We start from the raw sequence: 19,759 nt of genomic DNA, 5'->3' as shown, positions 1-19,759 counted from the left end.
AAATGTATTTAAAGAAGCGGCACACTTATAAGTATATAGCTTGATGAATTTTTGCAAATTAAATTAAACTTGTGTAATCAGCACCAGGGGTTAAGAAACAGAACTTTCCAGGCATCCCTCCATGCTCCCAGTTAGTCTACCCTTGAACCCTCCCCACACATTCAGAATAACTACTGTCCTGATATGGTCACTGTATAAGTACAATTCATTTGGGTTTTTCTGTACTTCATATATACATGGAATCATGGAATGTATGTTCTTTTATATCTGGCTATTTTTCAGTCTTGTATTCATAAATTTCATCTATATTGTGGTTGTATACATCTTTTGAATAGTATTCCACTGTGAGAATATGTCAGAGTTTACTTATACATTCATGTGGCTAGTAGGAATTAGATAAGACTGGACTTAAGCAGGGTAAGTGAAAGTAATTTATTCTCTGTAATAAAATCTCCTGAGTGTGAGTTTGGTATGTTTTAAATTGTAAGAAATACTAAAAACAGCTTGTGGTTGTTCCTAGATCCCCATGCATTTCTGGGCACTCTTTTACCCAAAGAGAGCAATTGATCAGGCCAGAGAACTGGTTAACATGTTAGAGAAAATAGCTGGCCCCATTGGTATGCGTATGAGCCCACCGGCCTGGGTCGAACTGAAGGATGATCGAATAGAGACCTATATCAGAACCATTCAGTCCATGCTGGGAGTTGAGGTAATAAATTAACTTAATTTGAGTAAATGTATAGGATCTCTGTTTTAAAATACTTGATTACTCAATTGTCAATGCTTGATTACAGTTTGCTATTGATGATGTCATGGAACCTCTGAGTTGCACATGAAGTACTGAGCTGAGGAAGTATTCTCAATGCCCTTTGGTTATTTTTGTTCCTCTCATTTTGTGTTGGCACCCTCACTCATTCTACTGTTCTTTTTCTCACGTACTTGGCTAGGAGAATAGCTGACTTGACTTCAGTTCATTATCTATAGAACATGTTGTGCTCAGAAAACAACTACTTGGGCCAGGTGCCATCTTTCACTATTCAGTACTGGCTGTCACTGTCTGGTCTGGCTCAAGACTTGAATTGCTCTGGTGATGAACTTGGCTGAGGGCCCATTGACAGGGTCCTGATAACTGATCTGGAACCCTGGAGTTGAACAGGTCATAGCACTCACAATTCAGCTGTCCAGATCTTCCTGCTCTTAATCTGTTTGTAAACAAAATACAGGAAGAAGACTAGGGAGAGGACAAAGGCAGAAGAAAGATTTTTGGAAGTAATTTGCCCTTGAATTGAAGACTGGTGAATTGAATTATTCTGATGAGATCAGTCCTAGAATTTGATTATCTTGACATCCTAGTTTTCTTGTTGTGATCCACTTTTCTTGGTGTGTCATTCATAGATCATAGTCTCATGATCTCTCTCTCTCTCTCTCTCTGATTTTGAAATGGGATTTCACTGTTTCCCATGATGGCCTCAAATTCCTTGGCTCGAATTATCCTCCCACATCAGCCTCCCAAGTAGCTGGGACTAACAGGCGTGTGGTAGGGCACCAGCTTTCATGTCCTATCTTGGGTGTTCCCTTCATAATTTCCTCCCAGCTTCCCATGTATGTCATATTCTGCCATGGCCTCCCTCCAGCATGGTTAGTGATAAGTTCCGCTCTGCTTTCAAAGGACTAGCCCAGTTTAGTACACGACTCCCCATTTCAGAACTTCTTGTGTTTCTGTGTGAGAGCACATAGCCAATAGTTTTCATGTAGTGTGATATGAGTACCATTCATAATCTCACCACATGTACCTCATGTACTCTGTCTCTTTCTCATCTTTGGGGCATTCGGTTTTATTGTTCTCTTTGTGAGAGATCACAAAATCAGATGTGTGCAGGGACCGCATAATAAATAACATCAGTGAGTGAAGAGGGCTAGGAGGTACCTGTGGTAACTAAAGAGGGTGATCCCTATGACCAGAGACACAAGCTCACCATTGCCAAATTGATTCATTATTCATTTTTCAGTATAAGTTAGAATTCAGGATTTGCATATAGATATACCTCCCTGTATTTAAATTAAGAAAAAAAAAACTTATAAATCACAATAGATACTAAACAAACACATCTGTTTGCTGTGTCCAGCCCATTGGCTCCCAGTGTGCAATCTAAGTTTACATTGTTCTCTGTCCTAACAGGAGAGAGAGAGAGACAGAGATATAGATAGATAGATAGATAGATAGATAGATAGATAGATAGATAGATAGATAGATAATGTTGTTGTTGTTGTTGTTTTGTACAAGGGATTGAACCCAGGGACACTGTACTTAAGATATATTCCCAGTCCTTTTTTTAACATTTTATTTTGAGACAGGGTCTCACTAAGTTGCTGAGGCTGGTCTCAGTAAATTGCAATTATCCTGCCTCCGCCTTCTGAGTTGCTTGGATTACAGGCATGCACCACCACACTCAGATAGTGGTCTTGATCAGGAGCAGTGTTCCACTGCTTTGGATGTATAGCAGTGTCTGACATAGGGCATTGGCAACCTTGTTTCTCTTGAGTGCTGCATACTTTAGAAGATCCTGTTCTCAACTTTGGCTCTCTAAAGCAGTGAGGGATAAAAGATACTGACAGGAGGGATGCTATCGGCATTTTCTCTCTCTCCCTAACCAGAGTGAAGAATAGCTACTATGGACTTGGTAATAACATCATTACTTCTGCATTTGACTCTGAACCTTTCTTATAGTATTGCATTTCACATTTCCTCAGAGAGTGGTCAACCACATTATAGGGAATTGAAAGCAGCAAGTAATAGAACCCTTGCATATTTTCAAACCTGGTCCTTTTCCAGGGTCTAAAGTCTCCTCGTAAATAAATCTTTGGTGATCAGGACCAGCTCTAGATAGTAAATAGTAACATCACACATCCATGAAGAGCAGTCCTGAGCCAAATGAATGCTAATTCAGATTCAAGAGCCTTTTTCTGTCCGTTAGTTCTTTGTCCATCCTAAAGGTCCTATGACTTTGCAAACTCAGTCCTATGAAAGTCCCTAGAGAGTTTGGGAACCTGATCCTTTATGCTTTATCTTTTCAAGGGGAAGATACAGATGGTTGTTTGCATCATTACGGGCACACGTGATGATCTCTATGGGGCCATCAAGAAGCTGTGCTGTGTGCAATCCCCAGTGCCCTCACAGGTAAGTAGAGTGGAGAAGAGGCAAGGCAGCTGCCCCAGCCTCCTCTGAGGTTTGTGAAGATGAGTGCATGTGTTCAAAAAGACCATAAAAACTATTGGAAGCCATTACTTGGAGCCTTGGGCTAAAAGAGTCCCCTGTTGAGAGTAACCTGGCAAGGAGCAGGTAGTTCTTCAAAAGGACACCTTCCTGCTCAGTTCTTTTTTTTCCTGATCAGTTCTAAGAGTGGAGGCTTCACTTTGAGAGGAGAAGGCTGTTTTTCCTTGGTGGGGAGTGGGGTTTTAAAAAGGTTTTACCATGAGCCGGCATGGTGGTGCATACCTGTAATCCCAGCAGCTCTGGAGGCTGAGACATGAGGATCACAAGTTCAAGACCAACCTCAGCAATGAAATAAAATAAAAAATAAAGGACCAGGGATATATCTCAGTGGTTAAACACCTCTGGGTTCAACCCTCAGTAAACTCCTACCCACCCCAAAAAAGTTTCACTCTGCACCAGGTGCTCTTGAAAGTTTTCATTTTTTTTAATATTTATTTTTTAGTTTTAGGTGAACACAATATCTTTATTTTTTATTTTTATGTGGTGTTGTGGATTGAACCCAGCGCCCTGTGCAATGCAGGCAAGCGCACTATACCGCTTGAGCCACATCCCCAGCCCAAAAGTTTTTATTTGTTGAGGTTTTTTTTTGTTGTGTTATGTGTGTGTATTCATGTATGTACACACATGCCTAGAGATACCAGAATTAGAATTATTAGTCCCAAACATAGTGTGTGCTATCTCAAATTCCTTAAGTATAGTGTAGTCAGTCCTCTATATCTGTGGGCTCTGCATCAGTGGATTTCAACCCACCATGGATTGAAAATACTTAGAAAAGTTGTGTCTGTACCAGAAATGTATAATTTTTTCCTTGTGCTTATTCCCTAAACAATAAGCTGAAACAACTATTCACATGACAATTACATTGTATTTACATGGCAATTACACTGTATTATTGTAAGTCATCTAGAGGTGATTTACAGTACATGGGAGGATGTTTGCAGGTTAGGTACACATCCTGTGCCATTGCATATGATCGGCTTGCGCATTGTGGAGTTTGGCACTCTCGGGGTTCTGGAACAAAGGAATAACTGTGTTTACTTGGAAATGATTCATATTTCTGAGAGTTTGATAATGTCCTGCCTTTCCCATATCTGTTATCACTATAGGTCATCAATGTCCGAACCATTGGTCAACCCACCAGGCTTCGCAGTGTGGCTCAGAAAATTTTACTTCAGATTAACTGTAAATTGGGAGGCGAGCTGTGGGGAGTGGATATTCCTCTGGTGAGTGCTGCTGAGGTGTCTTCCCTTAGTTCAACTCTCCAAAGAGTGCTCTCCAGCTCTTCTCCTAGTGCTCTCCTCTGGTTGTCTTTTCTGCCCTCAGTGCTACCAGGAGTCTAAATGGTTCACTGTCTGTTTTGACCAGTCCATGAGCTAAGAATGGTTTTTACATTTTTTATTTTTTATTTTTTATTTATTTATTTTTTTAAAGAGAGAGTGAGAGAGGAGAGAGAGAGAGAGAGAGAATTTTTAACATTTATTTTTTAGTTCTCGGCGGACACAACATCTTTGTTGGTATGTGGTGCTGAGGATCGAACCCGGGCCGCACGCATGCCAGGCGAGCGCACTACCGCTGAGCCACATCTCCAGCCCGGTTTTTACATTTTTTAAATGCTGAAAAAAATATAAATATTTTATGATACTCAAAAATTATATGAAATTCACTTTTTAGTGTCCTTAAATATGGTTCACCAGAATATAGCTGCACTCCTTTACTAATCTGAGGCTTTTTGTCTATTATAAAGAAAGAATTGAGCAGTTTCTACTGCAAAGCCCAAGAACATGTTAAATCGATGGAAGTCTTTATCTTTCTTTCCCAGAATTTGTTTTAATTAGTAAACCTAGAGAGAGGTTTCTTTGGGGTTCAGATAATAATTAAAGATGGAACAATGGATTGCTTGGATTTTGGGTTTTCTTTTTGTTTTTGTTTTCTAAATTAGAAACAATTAATGGTGATTGGGATGGATGTTTACCATGACCCCAGCAGAGGCATGCGCTCTGTGGTTGGCTTTGTTGCAAGCATCAATCTGTAAGTACTACTGGTTCTGTTGTATTTGGTTATCTCATTTTGATGCCTGATGTTGTAAATCCAGCACATGTTTTGGAGTCCCGTGTATTTATAATATGAATATTTCTAACCTCCTCCCTCCTCTGTCTTCTTATGGCATTTGTTTATGCAGCCTCTTTACCAGGCTTGCTGCCCACTGCAGCCCAGCCTCCTGTGAGCGTGCAGGCTGTGCCTTGTCTTGTTGGCTCCCCCAAGAAATGAGGTGGTTCTTGTTTATATGCTTATTCCCAGTATCTACAGAAATTGAGAATGTGAGACTTCCTCATTTTACCAGCCACCACCACGGTTTGATGTATATATGCTTTCAGATTCTCTTCTGTACATACATTAACATGTATGTGATATACACATACACACACATACAGTCATATTGGCTTGTGTGAACATCATAGAGTGTACTTACACAAATTAAGTTGTCCACATCGTCACTAGGCAGTGTCATTTTAAGGGCCCACTGTCATATATGCAATTTGTCTTTGACTGAAATAATATTATGTGGCATGTGATTGTTTATATATATGATATATACACATATGTCTGTAATTTGTACAAATAGGATATTACTGTGCATATTATTTCTCAGTGTGTTTTTTTCACTTCAAATGTATATTTTGGATATTTTCCTATATCAGAACAAATATATCTCAACCAGTTCTCTTGAGCTGCTACACAGAATTTATTGTATGTTGTGTCACTGTTTATTTATGATGACTACAAGGTAGTTGGTTATTTTTTTCCCTCTTGGAAGCAGTTTTGTAACAAATACTCAGAATTTTATATTTTTGATGTTATATGTGGCTTAAATGTATCTTCCCATATCCTCCATGTTCTCAATGACATAAATACATTTACTAGATATTTTGTTGATTTAATTCAGAGAGAAACCTGTGTGTGACATGCAGACCATGCCTTCCTATGTGAGTGTCTGTTAACTGTCCCCTCTCTCTGTCTCTCCCTCTCTCTGCCCACCCACCCACCCAGCACCCTCACTAAGTGGTATTCTCGAGTGGTATTCCAGATGCCTCATCAGGAGATTGTGGACAGCCTGAAGCTGTGCCTGGTGGGCTCATTGAAGAAGTTTTATGAGGTGAGGAGAACAGAAATCCTAAAGTTTCTGGGTTTTAAGGACTACCTCTCTGAACTCTTGAACAGGAGGTCTGATATAGAGGGAGAGATCCCACATCAAAGGTGAGTTTCTAAAAGAACCATTGTTTGTTAATGGAACAAGCAGCTCACAGTTCTTCCTTTCAGCTCAAAGGGCCAAAAACTTCAATTTGGTTGGGTAAGTAATAAGTATTTCCCTAGTTGTCAGCCTGATGCCTGCAGACATAATTTTCATGCCCTTATCAGGGAAATTGGGGGTAAATTTCAGCAATTAAAACAGCTTATGAATTACTCAGCTTTTTATGACTATCATTAGGTGCTGATTCTTTCATTTTGGTTTAAGACAAAAGCTTTCTTATATGTTACTCCTAGAACTCTTAACTCCTAGAATGCTAACCATGGAGAATTGCTGTCATTAAGCTGATATTGAGTCTGGGACAGTGAGCAAGCAAGGTACTGATTTTTGTCTTGGCCTGTACATCAAAGGAAGCGTTGATAAGTGCCTTTCAGTCATAGGGTTGGTGCTAGCCCTTTGCATACAGGTTAAACAGCAAGAGGTTTAACTGTATTTCATGTGATTGATGTTAGTTTCTCAAACTCCAATTTGTCTCCTTCTAGAATGTTTCCTACAGTGTAAATATTTTGATACTGTTGACATGTTAGATGATGAATTTTTATCTCTAAGGTCCATATAATAAGCTACTTTGTCACCATGTTCTACTATACCTTTCTTTTTCTTGTTATTGTTTTCCTTCAAAGTTCTGTCTTGGAGAACCTCGCTCAAAGATTACCTGTCAAACCTTTCCCATTTTCCTTCACTCCCTCTCTGCTCTTATCTTTTAGCAAGAATGATTTATATTTCTCTCCCAAGACCCTTAGTTTATATTTTGTGTAGTAGTTATCATATCCTGCTAACTTATTTTAGTTATTTGTGTGCTTACTTACCACTCTTGAATGTTTTTTTTTTTTTTTTTTTAAGAATTATTTGGCTATTGATGGCTATGTAACACATTACCTTAGAACTTCGTGGCATACAACAAGGTAACAAGTTACCTTAAAACTTCTTGCCATACCACAAGGATGCATGAGATTCATGGTCAGGAACACTGGGCTCCATTTTTTTTCCCATGTGAGTCTTGTGATATAGTCTTTCCATGTGGCCATTTGCCTTCCTGTCAGTATGGTAGGTGGATTCAAAGCATTGACATTTCATGAGATGGAGAGAACCAGGTAGGGGTCATGCTGCTTTTTATTGCCTCAACTGTGGCAGTCATACCACGGCACTTTGGCTGGGTTCTACACACTGAGTTAGTTAAAAAGTCCTGCCCAGGTTCAAGGGTAGAAAAAGAGATTCCACCATTTACTTGAGGGATGGCAAGGTTCTGGAAGATTGTGTGCAACTAGAGATACTGCTGTGACTATTTCTGAAGAACAATCTGCCATAATATCTTACTTTTCTATCCTTTGCAGGGCCTTGCATACAACTGATACTCTTCTAGGGGAATTACATTGAATTTCTAGTGACATAGCTCTGTTCTAAGTCAAATAACTATTTTAATTTTTGTTTCTTTTTTTGAATTATAAACTTTAAGAAATACTTATTAAACCCCATTGAACCAGGTCAAAGAGGAAATTAATCAGTGTTTATTCTAAATCTAGAATAAAGATAGTAATATCAGGATTCTCTAATCATAATGTTTCATTGGACTCTAGTCCTTACCATCATCTTAGTTTTTTGTCTACTTTTGCCATCTTCCTGCTTTTCTGTATCTAGCAGAAGAAATCTTTATATTGAAACTATTTTGATCCTGTCTCTCCCAGAGTTTCTCCTGATTACTCAGCAGAGCTGCCTCAAAACAAATTTACTCCTAGATTTTAAGGTTCTGACCACCTGCAGACTCCCCAGTTTTGTCTTCCCCTAAGAGTGATGGTAGCCACCAGAAGTTCTAACACCTCTTAAGTAGTTCTCTTGTTACATATTTTCATCACCATTATGATTGGCACTTGCTACCCCTTGGCAACAACTTTCACCTTTCTTAGTTATTTTTTATCTAGCCTGTATCTCCAGTCTCCTAAACAGTATTTTTTTTTTCTGTTTGAGACATTAGCTATTGTTTTTCTGCTACAGAAAATGGGATCTTACAGCACTGGCGCATGGCTCCCTTCTTCTACTTCAACTTTCCCAATCTACTTATATTACCAAGCCTGGTTAAGTAGTTTTTTAGTGTACATGATATTATTACAGCCATCACATAATATATTTTGACTATGATTCCTTTCTTTTATTTTGGGTTTTTGTTAGAATTAGTGATTGCCTGTTTTTCTTTTTCAAATTTCTTCATGTTTATTATTTATTCTTTCCTCAATTTAAAACTTTTCCTGTTAACTCTAAACACACCGGATACTCTATCTATTACCCTTGTTTTCATGGAGAGCTTCTTCCTAGAATCCTTCATTTTGTTATAACAAGATAGGAGGTACTTGACTCCATGTTTATTTATCTGTCTTTTGAGTTCTCGTCACCATCTGGGGACTTACTTTTGTCTCTCTTCTGTGTTCAATGTCTTTTTTTTCCTTGTGGAGATTGAACTCAGGGTGTTTTACCACTGAGGTATATCCCCAGCCTTATTTATTTATTTATTTATTTATTTATTTATTTATTTATTTATTTTTGAGACAGGGTCTCACCAAGTTACTTAGGCTGTCCTCGAACTTGAGATCCTTCTGACTCAGCCTCCTGAATAGCTGGGATTACAAGCATGTGCCACTGTGCCTGGCCAGATATCTTTATCTTTCTTGGCTTATTTCCTTGTTTATTTTATTGTTTTTGAATGACTCTTCCAATAACTTACTCATAACATTTTGAGAGTTAGATGCCTAAAAATATTTTTATTTTACCCACATACTTGATTGACAATTAATATGTAGATTTATGGGTTTGGCAATTAATTTCTTTAGAATTTTGAAGACATTGCTTCATCATTTTCTAGATTCTACTGTTAATAAGTCTTTTTCCTCTTTCTTTTTTTTTCCTAAACATTTTTTATTTTTTGGAAGTGGTTGGAAACAATACCTTTATTTTATTTACTTATTTTTATATGGTACTAAGGATCGAACCCAGGACCTCGCATGTGCTAGACCAGCGCTTTACCGCTGAGCCACAATCCCAGCCCCTCTTTCTTTATTTTTTGATTTAAAAATTTTTTTTAGTTGTCAATGGACCTTTATTTATTTATATGCAGTGCTGAGAATGGAACCCAGTTCCTCATGCATGCAAGGCAAGCAGTCTATTACTGAGCTAAAGCCCAGCCCACTTTTTATTTTATTTCTTTAATTTTTTTTTTTTTTTAGTTGTTGATAGACCTTTATTTTATTTATTTATTTGTGGTGCTGAGAATTGAACCCAGTGACTCACACTTGCCAGTCAGGTACTCCACCACTGAGCCTCAGCCCTAGCCCCAGACCATTTATTTATTTATTTATTTATTTATTTAGAGGCAGAGTCTCATTGACTTGCTTAGGGTCTTGCTAAGTTGCCCAAATCAGCCTCAAACTTGCCATTCTTCTGCCTCAGCCTCCAGAGTCACTGGGATTACAGGTATGTGCCATCGCACCTAGCTAATATGTCTTCAATTTATTCCTTATTCTTTGTATGTGACCTTTCCCCTCTTATTTTTACTTTTGGCATTCTGAAATATCATGATATGCCTTGATATGGTTGTTTTTTCATTTGTTGTACTGAGTATTTGTTGAATACTTTCAATCTTGAAAGTAAGCTCATAGTTTCATGAAATTATTTCCTATTTATTTCTTTGATTTCCTCTCATCTGGTTTTTCTTATCCTCTAAATTAAGGTTTCCTAATTTTTATTTCTTATCTCCTGTTTTTATATTGTTTTTTCATTCTAGTTTTTGATTTCCTTAACTTTATGTTCCTTTCTAACAAGTATTTATTTCAGAGATCTCATTATTGTTGTAGGAATTGAGTGACCAACAGTAAAGTTAAGGAGAACAGGATTTCTCTCACTTCTGACACCAATTATAAATTCACATTGTTCCCTGCTCAGTTTTGATAATTCACTGAAAGGATTTCTAGATCTCACTGAAAGTTGTTATACTCGTGGTCATGGTTCATTATAGGAAAAGGATACACATTAAAGTCAACTAAGGGAAGAGGTATATAGGAAGAGTCCAGGAGAAGTAACGCACATGGAAGGAACTTCATGGTTCTCTCCCTGTGGTGTCAGGACACATTAGTTTCCTCTCACCAATGTATGGTAAGACACAAGGAGAATTGCCACCAGGGTTGCTTACCTGGACCTTAGGTGTCCAAATGTTTATTGGAGATCCCTTACATGGGCATGATTGATTGTTTGCTGTTGTGGATTGTTCTTGGTCTCTGTAATCTCTGTAAACTGAACTATGTGCAGCCACTGAAGTCCCTTACTAGTTAGCTTAATGATCAGGTAGGGTCTGGAGAGATTTCTTCAAACATCTTGAACAACTTCTCCCCATCCACTCATTGCTGGATGATTTTCACAGTTACCCTGGTGGCAAGACTGCAGGTGTCAAAACTGTAGAGCTGAAGAAAGGGGAAGGCCAGGGGACAAGTTAAAACCCTACAGAGCTTTCTGTTCTCACCAAGGATTACCTGGTTTTCCTGAGTAAATGCTCTTCGGATTGTTACAACCCTGTAGTTGGTTTCCACAGTTCTAAAAATGTTGCTTTTGACCATTGTGTCCAGTGTTGTTGCTTTTATAGAGGTCCCTTTTTTGCCATTTAAGAATACTTTCTTTTTTTTTTTAAGTAATAAAATCTTTTAATGTATTAATTTAGAAGGTATAAAATGAATGAGATGCACAATTTTACCTAGTTTACTTTGAAAATAATTTATGTCTAACAGTAACTTCATTGAAGATGCAGTTGTTTTTGATCCCTACAAATAAGCACAGACTATGATCTAAAGAATCTATTTTAGGAGGGCAATATTTTTTTTATTTTTTTATTTTTTTATTGTTGGTTGTTCAAAACATTACATAGTTCTTGATATATCATATTTCACATTTTGATTCAAGTGGGTTATGAACTCCCATTTTTACCCCGTGTACAGCTTGCAGAATCACATCAGTTACACTTCCATTAATTTACATATTGACATACTCATGTCTGTTGTATTCTGCTGCCTTTCCTATCCTCTACTATCCTCCCTCCCCTCCCCTCCCCTTTCTTAAAAGTCCTTTTGTCAGTCCAGCAGTGTTCTAGGGGGACAGTGGTTAGCCTCTTGAACCCAGTAAGGGCGATAGAACTAGAGAACCTACATCATTTTGGTTTGGGGTTCTGAAGGGCTAAACCCTAGGAATAATGGTGAATGAGAGGCAAATAGAACCTTACAGTAAATAGTAACTCACCTTTGATTTGGATAGGATGATCCAGGGCACTGGTGTTCCTCAGTATGTCGGAATGCTGATACCCCTTGCATCTTGAAGAAACAAACCTAAATCATCTCTGTAGGAAAAACATTATTTAAGGCCCCACATTGTGTATATTAAGATTAATTTCTTTGCTTTTATTTATTTTATTTTTACAGTGCTGGGGATCAAACCCAGGATCTTACGCATACTAGGCAACCTTCCTACCACTGAGCTATATCCCCAGCCCCTCTATTATTTATTTCTATTAAAATATTATGTTTGAAGCTAGGCATGGTGGTACACACCTATAATCCCAGCTACTTTGGAGGCTGAGGTAGGAGTGTCACAAGATCAAGACTAGCCTCAGCAACTTAGTGAGACCCTATCTTGAAATGAAAAAATAAAAAGGGCTGGGGATGTAGCTCAGTGGTAGAGTGCCTTTGGGTTCAGTCTCCAGTACCTGGGAGGACTCCGGGGGTGGGAGGTAGGTTGTTTGGGCACTCAGTTTTTAAAAAGAAACACTCCTGGGAGCCATGGTACACAACCTGTAATCGAAGCAATTTGGGAGGCTAAAGCAGGAGAATCACAGTTTGGAGACAAGTCTCAGCAATTTATCAAGGTTCTAAGCAATCTTAGTGAGGCCCTGTGTCAAAAAATGGCTGGGAATATAGCTCAGTGGTAAAGTGTCCCTGGATTCAATTCCTAGAGCCCTACCCAACCCCACAAAAAGGAGCACACTGTGTACATTCCCACTTTGGGGGCTGTGAATCCAAAATATTACAAATTAAGAGTAAAGAATAACTATAGGTAAACCAAATCTGACTCATTTCATTCCCTAAATATGGACTAAGGTGAACTCTGACTGCTAGTTTAACTACTAGAAGAAATACACCCCATTTACTAGGAACAGATATATCTTCTGAGAGAGGTCCCATCATTTTAGACATCATATTGTTTGCTAATTGGATTATTTCTGGCAGTTGGTAAATAATAACCGGGATACAAGTAGAGAAAACAAAGGAACCAAAACCCAAGAAAAAAAAAATTGATAGCCAGTTCTGACCCACAGAGTATTCATATAATTGATCAGACACTTTATAAGCCTGATCCAGTGGAGCACATCGTAATCCTAGCTACTTGGGAGGCTGAGGCAGGAGGACCATAAGTATAAGTCCAGTCTGGCAACATAGTGAGACCCCCCATCTCAAAAAATAAATAAAAATAAAGATGACATATTTAATATCTTCAAACAGATAAAAGACAACATTAAGAATTTTTTAAAAGAATTGAAAACTATGGGAAAAATAGGAATTTCTAGAACTGAAAATGATAGTAACTGAAATGAAACTCAATATGTCATGCTATCTAGAGAGCCACTAAAGGAAAAGAGCATATGACTGGGCATCTGAGTGGTAGAGCACTTGTCTAGAAGCACAAGGCCCTGGTTTCAATTCCTGGCCCCACAAAACAAAAAAGCAAACAAAAAACCCATATAAGTATCAAGATTTGAGAGGGGGAAAATATTAAGAAATGTTTTTAAATGGAAGAAAGCCAAGAAAAAGAGTACAAATGAACAGGCAGATACTTGTACCTTGCAAACATGCTAAGTGAAAGAAGCCAGTCACAAAAGGCCGCATTTTACATGATTCCTTCATAAAGAGTTCAGAACAGGGAAGTATGTATAAAGACAGGAAGTAAATTAGTGGTTGCCCAGTACTGGCCAGGGGACAGGATGATGGATAAGGCACTCATTAGAGTTGAGTTACTTTTTTTTGGTACTGGGAATTGATTGAACCCATAAGCATTTTATCACTGAGCTAAATCTCTAGCCCTTTTAAATTATTATTAGTATTTTTTTTTTGAGACAAGATCTCACTAAGTTGCTTAAGGCCTCACAAAGTTGCTGGAGGCTATCCTGAAATTTGTGATTGTCCTGCCTCAGCCTCCCAAATTGCTACAATTATAGGTGTGCATCACCATGCCCAGCTGGATTTATGTTTTGAAGTAAAAACAGTTATTGAATTGTAGTAGTTGTCACACATATATGTGAATATACTGAAAACAATTGAGTTGTATACTTTAATTTGGTGATTTGTAGTATGTGACTTAAATCTAAAAGCCATAGAGAAAAAAAGGAGATAAGTGGTTTGCAGAAAACAAAGAATGGGGAGCAAGAATGAAGATCAATTGTTAATGAATACAGTATTAATTTAGGAGTAATAAAAATATGGAAAAATGAGAAATTATACCCCATCTAATTCAAATGTATGATATGTCAAGATCATTATACTGTCATGTGTATCTAATTAGAACAAATTAAAAAATTCTGGGTTCTCCCTCCATCTATAAATACAGTTAATAAAAAAAAAATGAAATTAGATAGTGTTAGTGGGCATACAAAGATATATAACTTTGTGAACATATGAAAAATTACTAAATTGTATACTTTAAATTTAAAATGATGAATTTTACGGCATGTGAATTACATACCAATTTTTGGTGTGTTGTATGTGGGTACTGGGGATTGAACCCAGGGCTGCTCTACCACTGAGCTGTATCTGTAGCTCTTCTTATTTTATTTTGAGAAAGGGCCTCACTTAATTGCCCAGGCTGGCTTTGAACTTAGAATTCTCCTGCCTCAGAATCCAAAATCACTGGGATTATAGGTGTGTGCCACGACACTCAGAATTGTTTGCCTTTTTTTTTTTTTAAGAAGAAATTGTTATGCATCGTGACACATGCCTATAATTCCAGTGATCTGGGAGGCTGAGGCAGGAGAATCACAAGTTTGAGGCTAGCCTTAGCAACTTAGCAAGACTCTAATCAACTTAGCGAGACCCTGTCTCACAATAAAAAGGGCCAAGAATGTGGCTCAGTGGTTAAGTACCCTGGGTTCAGTCCCCAGTACAACAATAACAACAACAGCAACAAGAAATTGCCAGGCATGGTCGTGCAGGCCTATAATTCCAGCAACTCAGAGGCTGGGGCAGGAGGAATGCAAGATCAAGGCCAGCCTCAGCATCTTAGTGAGATCCTTTCTCAAAAAACAAACAACAACAACAACAACAAAAAAAAACTTTGTGGTAAAGCATCCCTGAGTTCAATTTCCAGTAACAAAAAACAAAAACAAAACAAAGAAAAAGAAAAGAAAAAAAGAAAAATTAAGATTTCCCCACATAAAATCTGGAAGATTGTTTTTTAATTTTTATTTTTAGTTGTCAGTGGGCCTTTATTTTATTTATTTTTATGTGGTGCTGAGGATCAAACCCAGTGCCTCCCACATGCTCGGCAAGCACTCTACCACTGGGCCACAACCCCAGCCCCTGGAAGAAATTTTTATTATCAGACTTGTCCTCCAAGAAATACTAAAGAGAGTCCTTTAATGAAATAACTCTGTAATGAAATGACACTAGACAGTAACTTGGATCCATATGAAGAAATAAGTGCTACTGGAAGAGGTGACCACATAGGTAAATTTAAAAGAAAGCCAAAAAAGTATTTTTGTTAGTAACTTTTCTTCTAAGAGAAAACTGCATAAAGCAATAACTATAAATCTGGTAGAATGTGCACATAATGCATAATGATGTCATTTGTACAACAGTAAAGACAAAGGATGTGGAAATTACTGAAATTAATTTTGTTAATTATCAAGTGAACAAGGTGTTTATTTGTTTGTTTATTTTTGGTACTAGGGATTGAAACCAGAGATGTTTAACCACTGAGCCCCATCCCCAGTCCTTTTTAACATTTTATTTAGAGATAGGGTCTCCCTAAATTGCTTAGGGCCTTGCCAAGTTGCTGAGACTGGCTTTGAACTTGGTGATCCTCCTGCCTCCCAAGTCGATGCGATTACAGGTATGTGCCACTGTACTCGGTATAAATGAGATGTTTAACCTTATGTTAAAATTTTAATCTCCAGGGAAACCATTAAGAAAATAACTCCAAGGGCTGGTGTGGTGGTGCATGCCTGTAATCTTAGCCACTTGAGAGGTTATGGCATGAGGATGGCAAGTTTGAGTCCAGCCTGGGCAACTTAGTAAGGCCCTAAGCAATTTAGTTAAGACCCTCTCTCAAAATAAGTGATAAAAATGGCTAGAGATGTGGTTTAATGTTTGAGGGCCCCTGGGTTTAATCCCTAGTTTAAAAAAAAAAAAAGAGAGAGAGAGAGGGAGAGAGAAAGAAACTCCAAAAACTATATAAAAGTTCATATAACTAGGTTAAAAAAGGGAATTATAATGGTATCTAGAAATGTCTATTTAATACAAAATAAGGCAGTTATGAAAGAGTAGAAGAATTAAAATATATATAGGCACATAGAAAACAAATAAAATAGCGGATATAAATCTCACCTTAATAATTACATTACCAGCCAGGTGCAGTAGCTCATGCCTGTAATCCCAGCAGTTCAGGAGGCTAGGCAGGAGGATTGCAAGTTTAAAGCCAGCCTCAGCAACTTAGCAAGACCCTATCTCTAAATAAATTACAATAAAGAGCTGGGAATGTGGCTCAGCAAGTAAGCATCCATCACAAATTTGAACCCATTATACGATTTTTTTTTTTTTTTTTTTTTTTTTTTTTTTTTTAGAGAGAGAGAGAGAGAGAGAGAATTTTTAATATTTTTTAGTTCTCGGCGGACACAACATCTTTGTTGGTATGTGGTGCTGAGGATCGAACCCAGGTCGCACGCATGCCAGGCGAGCGCGCTGCCACTTGAGCCACATCCCCAGCCCCCATTATATGATTTATAATGAGGCAGGACGATCACAAATTCAATACTTGGTACCAAAAAAAAAAAAAAAAAAAAGACATCACATGTCAGCAGACTCAATACCACTCAAAAGGTAGAGAGTAACAGAACAGAGTAAATGAAAAATGTAGAGGGCTGGGGATTTAGCTCAGTGGTGGAGCACTTGCCTAGCATGCTTGAAGCCTTTGGTTCAATCCCCAGAACTGCAAAATAAAAAAAATTTAAAATGTTTAGGTATGCTACCTGCAAGAGCCACATTTTAATTTCAAAGGTGTAAGGAGGCTGAAAATAAAAGGGCAGTACAAAATATACTATGGAAACAATAACCAAAATAGAGCCCAAGAGGCTACATTAGTAGAACACAACCTCGGCAGGGCTGAGGATGCAAGATATTTTTTAATAAAGTTTTTATTAAAAATGTATTTACAGAGGATGTAAGATTTTTATAAAATAAATTATATTTTTTATAATAGCAGTGATCAAATCCAAAAATTAAGGAAATAATTTCATTTGCAATACCATAAAAAGAATATCTAGGAAGAAAAGGAAAGAAGTACAAGACAAATACTGAAAACCACAGAAAAATTATTTTAAAGATGTGGTATTTCTGTGTTGTCCAGGATTGCCTCAAACTTATGGGCTCAAGTGATCCTCCTGCTTCAGCCTCCCGTGTAGCTGGGACTACAGATGGGTGCCAGTGATCCTGACTTGCAGAAGTATTGTTGAAAAATATAAATAAAAGGAAAGACATCTCATTTTCATGGATTGGAGCATTTAATATTGTTATAAATGCAATACTCCCAGAATTTGAGTCTGTAGATGAATTAAAAATAGATAAATTGGGCTGGTCGTGATGGTGCACGTCTGTAATCCCAGAGGCTCAGGAGGCTGAGACAGGAGGATCGTGGGTTCAAAGCCAGCCTAAGCAACAGCGAGGCGCTAAGTAACTCAGTGAGACCCTGTCTCTAAATAAAATACAAAATAGGGCTGGGGATGTGGCTCAGTGGTTGAGTCCCCTGAGTTCAATCCCTGTATCCGCCCCCCAAAATAGATAAATTGGACTTCACCAATATTAAATACTTTTGCCAGGTACTGTAGCTGGTGCCTATAATCCCACCTACTTGGCAGGCTGAGTCAGGAGGATCCCTTGAGCACAGGAATCCAAGGACTGCCTGGGCAACATTGTGAGATGCCATATCAAACAAAACAAACCTCCTAATTGAAAACCTTCCAGCTCAGTGTAGAGTATCTAATGTGTGAGGCCCTGCATTCAAACCCCAGCACGGAAGGGGGAAAACAAACTTATGCTTCAAGGGATACTACTAAGAAAGTGAAAAGACGATCCATAGAACAGAATAAATTATTCCTCTGATAAAATTAATGAGGATGTAAGATTTTTATAAAATAAATTGTATTTTATAAAATGTTCCAGAATACAAAAAGAATTCTTACAGCTCAAGAGAAAGATAACCCAATTTTAAAATGAATAAACATTAAAATGGATATTTCCCTAAAGAGCATATGCAACTAGACAGTAAGCACATGAAAAAAAGCTAAATATCCTTAATTATTATGGAAATGGAAAACAAAATCTGTGACATTCCACATCACACTAAAACCAGGTAAAGACACAAGAAAGAAAACCTCAGATGTGTATTTCTCATAAGCATATGTGCAAAAATCTTTGACAGAATAACAATGTTATTTTAGCAATACAAAAAGAAGTATATACTATGACCATAGTGAGTTGAATCATGCCCCTCCAAATTCATGTTCCCTGGAATCTGTGAATGTGCCCTTATTTGGAAGTAGGGCTTTTGCAAAGATTGGACTGGATAAGAATGGGTCCTACTCTTGGGCTGGTGTGTGTCCAAAAAGAGGGGAATTTGGACACATATGCAGGGAGAATACTTTGTGAAGCTGCAGACCTTTGGAGGAGAAGATGATGTGAAAGTGAAGGCAGAAATTGGAGTGATATAACTACAAGCCAGAAATACCAGGGTTAGGCAGTAACCAGCAGGAGCTACGAGAATCAAGGAAGAATTCTTCCCTAGAACCTTCAGAGGAAGCATGGCCCCACTCATGTCTTCATTGTGCACTTCTAATATTCAGAACTGTAAGGGAATAATTTTCTGTTGTTTTGAGCCACCCAGTTTGTGGTACTTGGTTACAGCAGCCACGGGAAACAAATACAATAGCCAAGTGGGTTTTTATTCCATTTCTACAAGGCTGATTCAGAGGGGAACTTCTACTGAAAATAATAACAAAACTGACAGCTAAATCAGACTTAGCTGTGAAAAGTAGATGTTTTCCCTCTAACATAAGGAATAAGGCAAAGATGCGCCCCTTTCAGCACTTGTGTTTGGCTTCACGTTGGAAGTCCTAACTATTGCAGTAAGAAAAGGAAATTAAAAGTGTACAGATTAGGAAGGAGGAGAGAAAATGATCTTCATTTGCATGATTATCTGTTGCTGTGGTTTGAATGTGTCCCCCAAGGCTTCGTGTATTGCAGTTTAGTCCCCATTATGAGGTACCTACAGCGTGGAATATCTGAATTGGTGTTTGGAGGCCTGGCCCATGGAAGGGACGAAGATGAGCTAATGTCACGAAGGAGCCCTCTTGAATCAGTCCTGGTAGCTCTGTGAGAAGAAGAGACCGGGAGACACAGTACACTTTTCATCTCTTGCTACACAATGCCCTGTACCATCTTGGCATTCTTCCAGAAAGAATACCACCAGGTGTGGCCCTGCAACCTTGGAACTCCAGAACTATGAGCCATAGCATGCTTCTTTTCACTTGAAGTCATCCAGTCTGTGGTATTCAGTTATTAGCAATAGAAAATGGACTAATACATTTCTGGAGAAAATCCCAAGTAATTAAAAAGCAATAAAACCAAACCAAACAAACCCTGCTGGAACTAACAAGTGGGAACTGCAAGGTTGTACAAGGTTAATATGTAATAGTCAATTGCTTTGTTAAAGGAAAAAAAAAAGAAGAAGAAAAAAGAAAGCCACTTCTCTCTGTCCCGGCAATGAAGAATTAGAATTTGAGGGGCTGGGGTTGTGGCTCAAGTGGTAGCGCGCTTGCCTGGCGTGCATGCGGCCCGGGTTCGATCCTCAGCACCACAAACAAACAAAGATGTTGTATCCGCCGAGAA

At 38.2% G+C, this 19,759-nt stretch overlaps 1 protein-coding gene across 1 annotated transcript in view; it reads left to right on the top strand.

Moving 5' to 3' along the window:
- Positions 1-19,759, top strand: part of Piwil2 (piwi like RNA-mediated gene silencing 2) — a 54,753-nt gene that overhangs the window by 25,366 nt on the left and 9,628 nt on the right. The window contains exons 15-19 of the mRNA XM_026397531.2: positions 521-709; positions 3,077-3,178; positions 4,381-4,497; positions 5,214-5,302; positions 6,323-6,428. Coding sequence (XP_026253316.1) covers positions 521-709; positions 3,077-3,178; positions 4,381-4,497; positions 5,214-5,302; positions 6,323-6,428 — 603 coding nt within the window. The remainder of the gene's footprint in view (positions 1-520; positions 710-3,076; positions 3,179-4,380; positions 4,498-5,213; positions 5,303-6,322; positions 6,429-19,759) is intronic.

The sequence above is a fragment of the Urocitellus parryii genome, chromosome 14 (assembly GCF_045843805.1).
Source record: "Urocitellus parryii isolate mUroPar1 chromosome 14, mUroPar1.hap1, whole genome shotgun sequence".
In the NCBI taxonomy this organism is placed as follows: Eukaryota; Metazoa; Chordata; class Mammalia; order Rodentia; family Sciuridae; genus Urocitellus; species Urocitellus parryii.
Note: the sequence above shows the minus strand (reverse complement) of the source record. Positions and strands in the feature narration are given on the sequence as shown.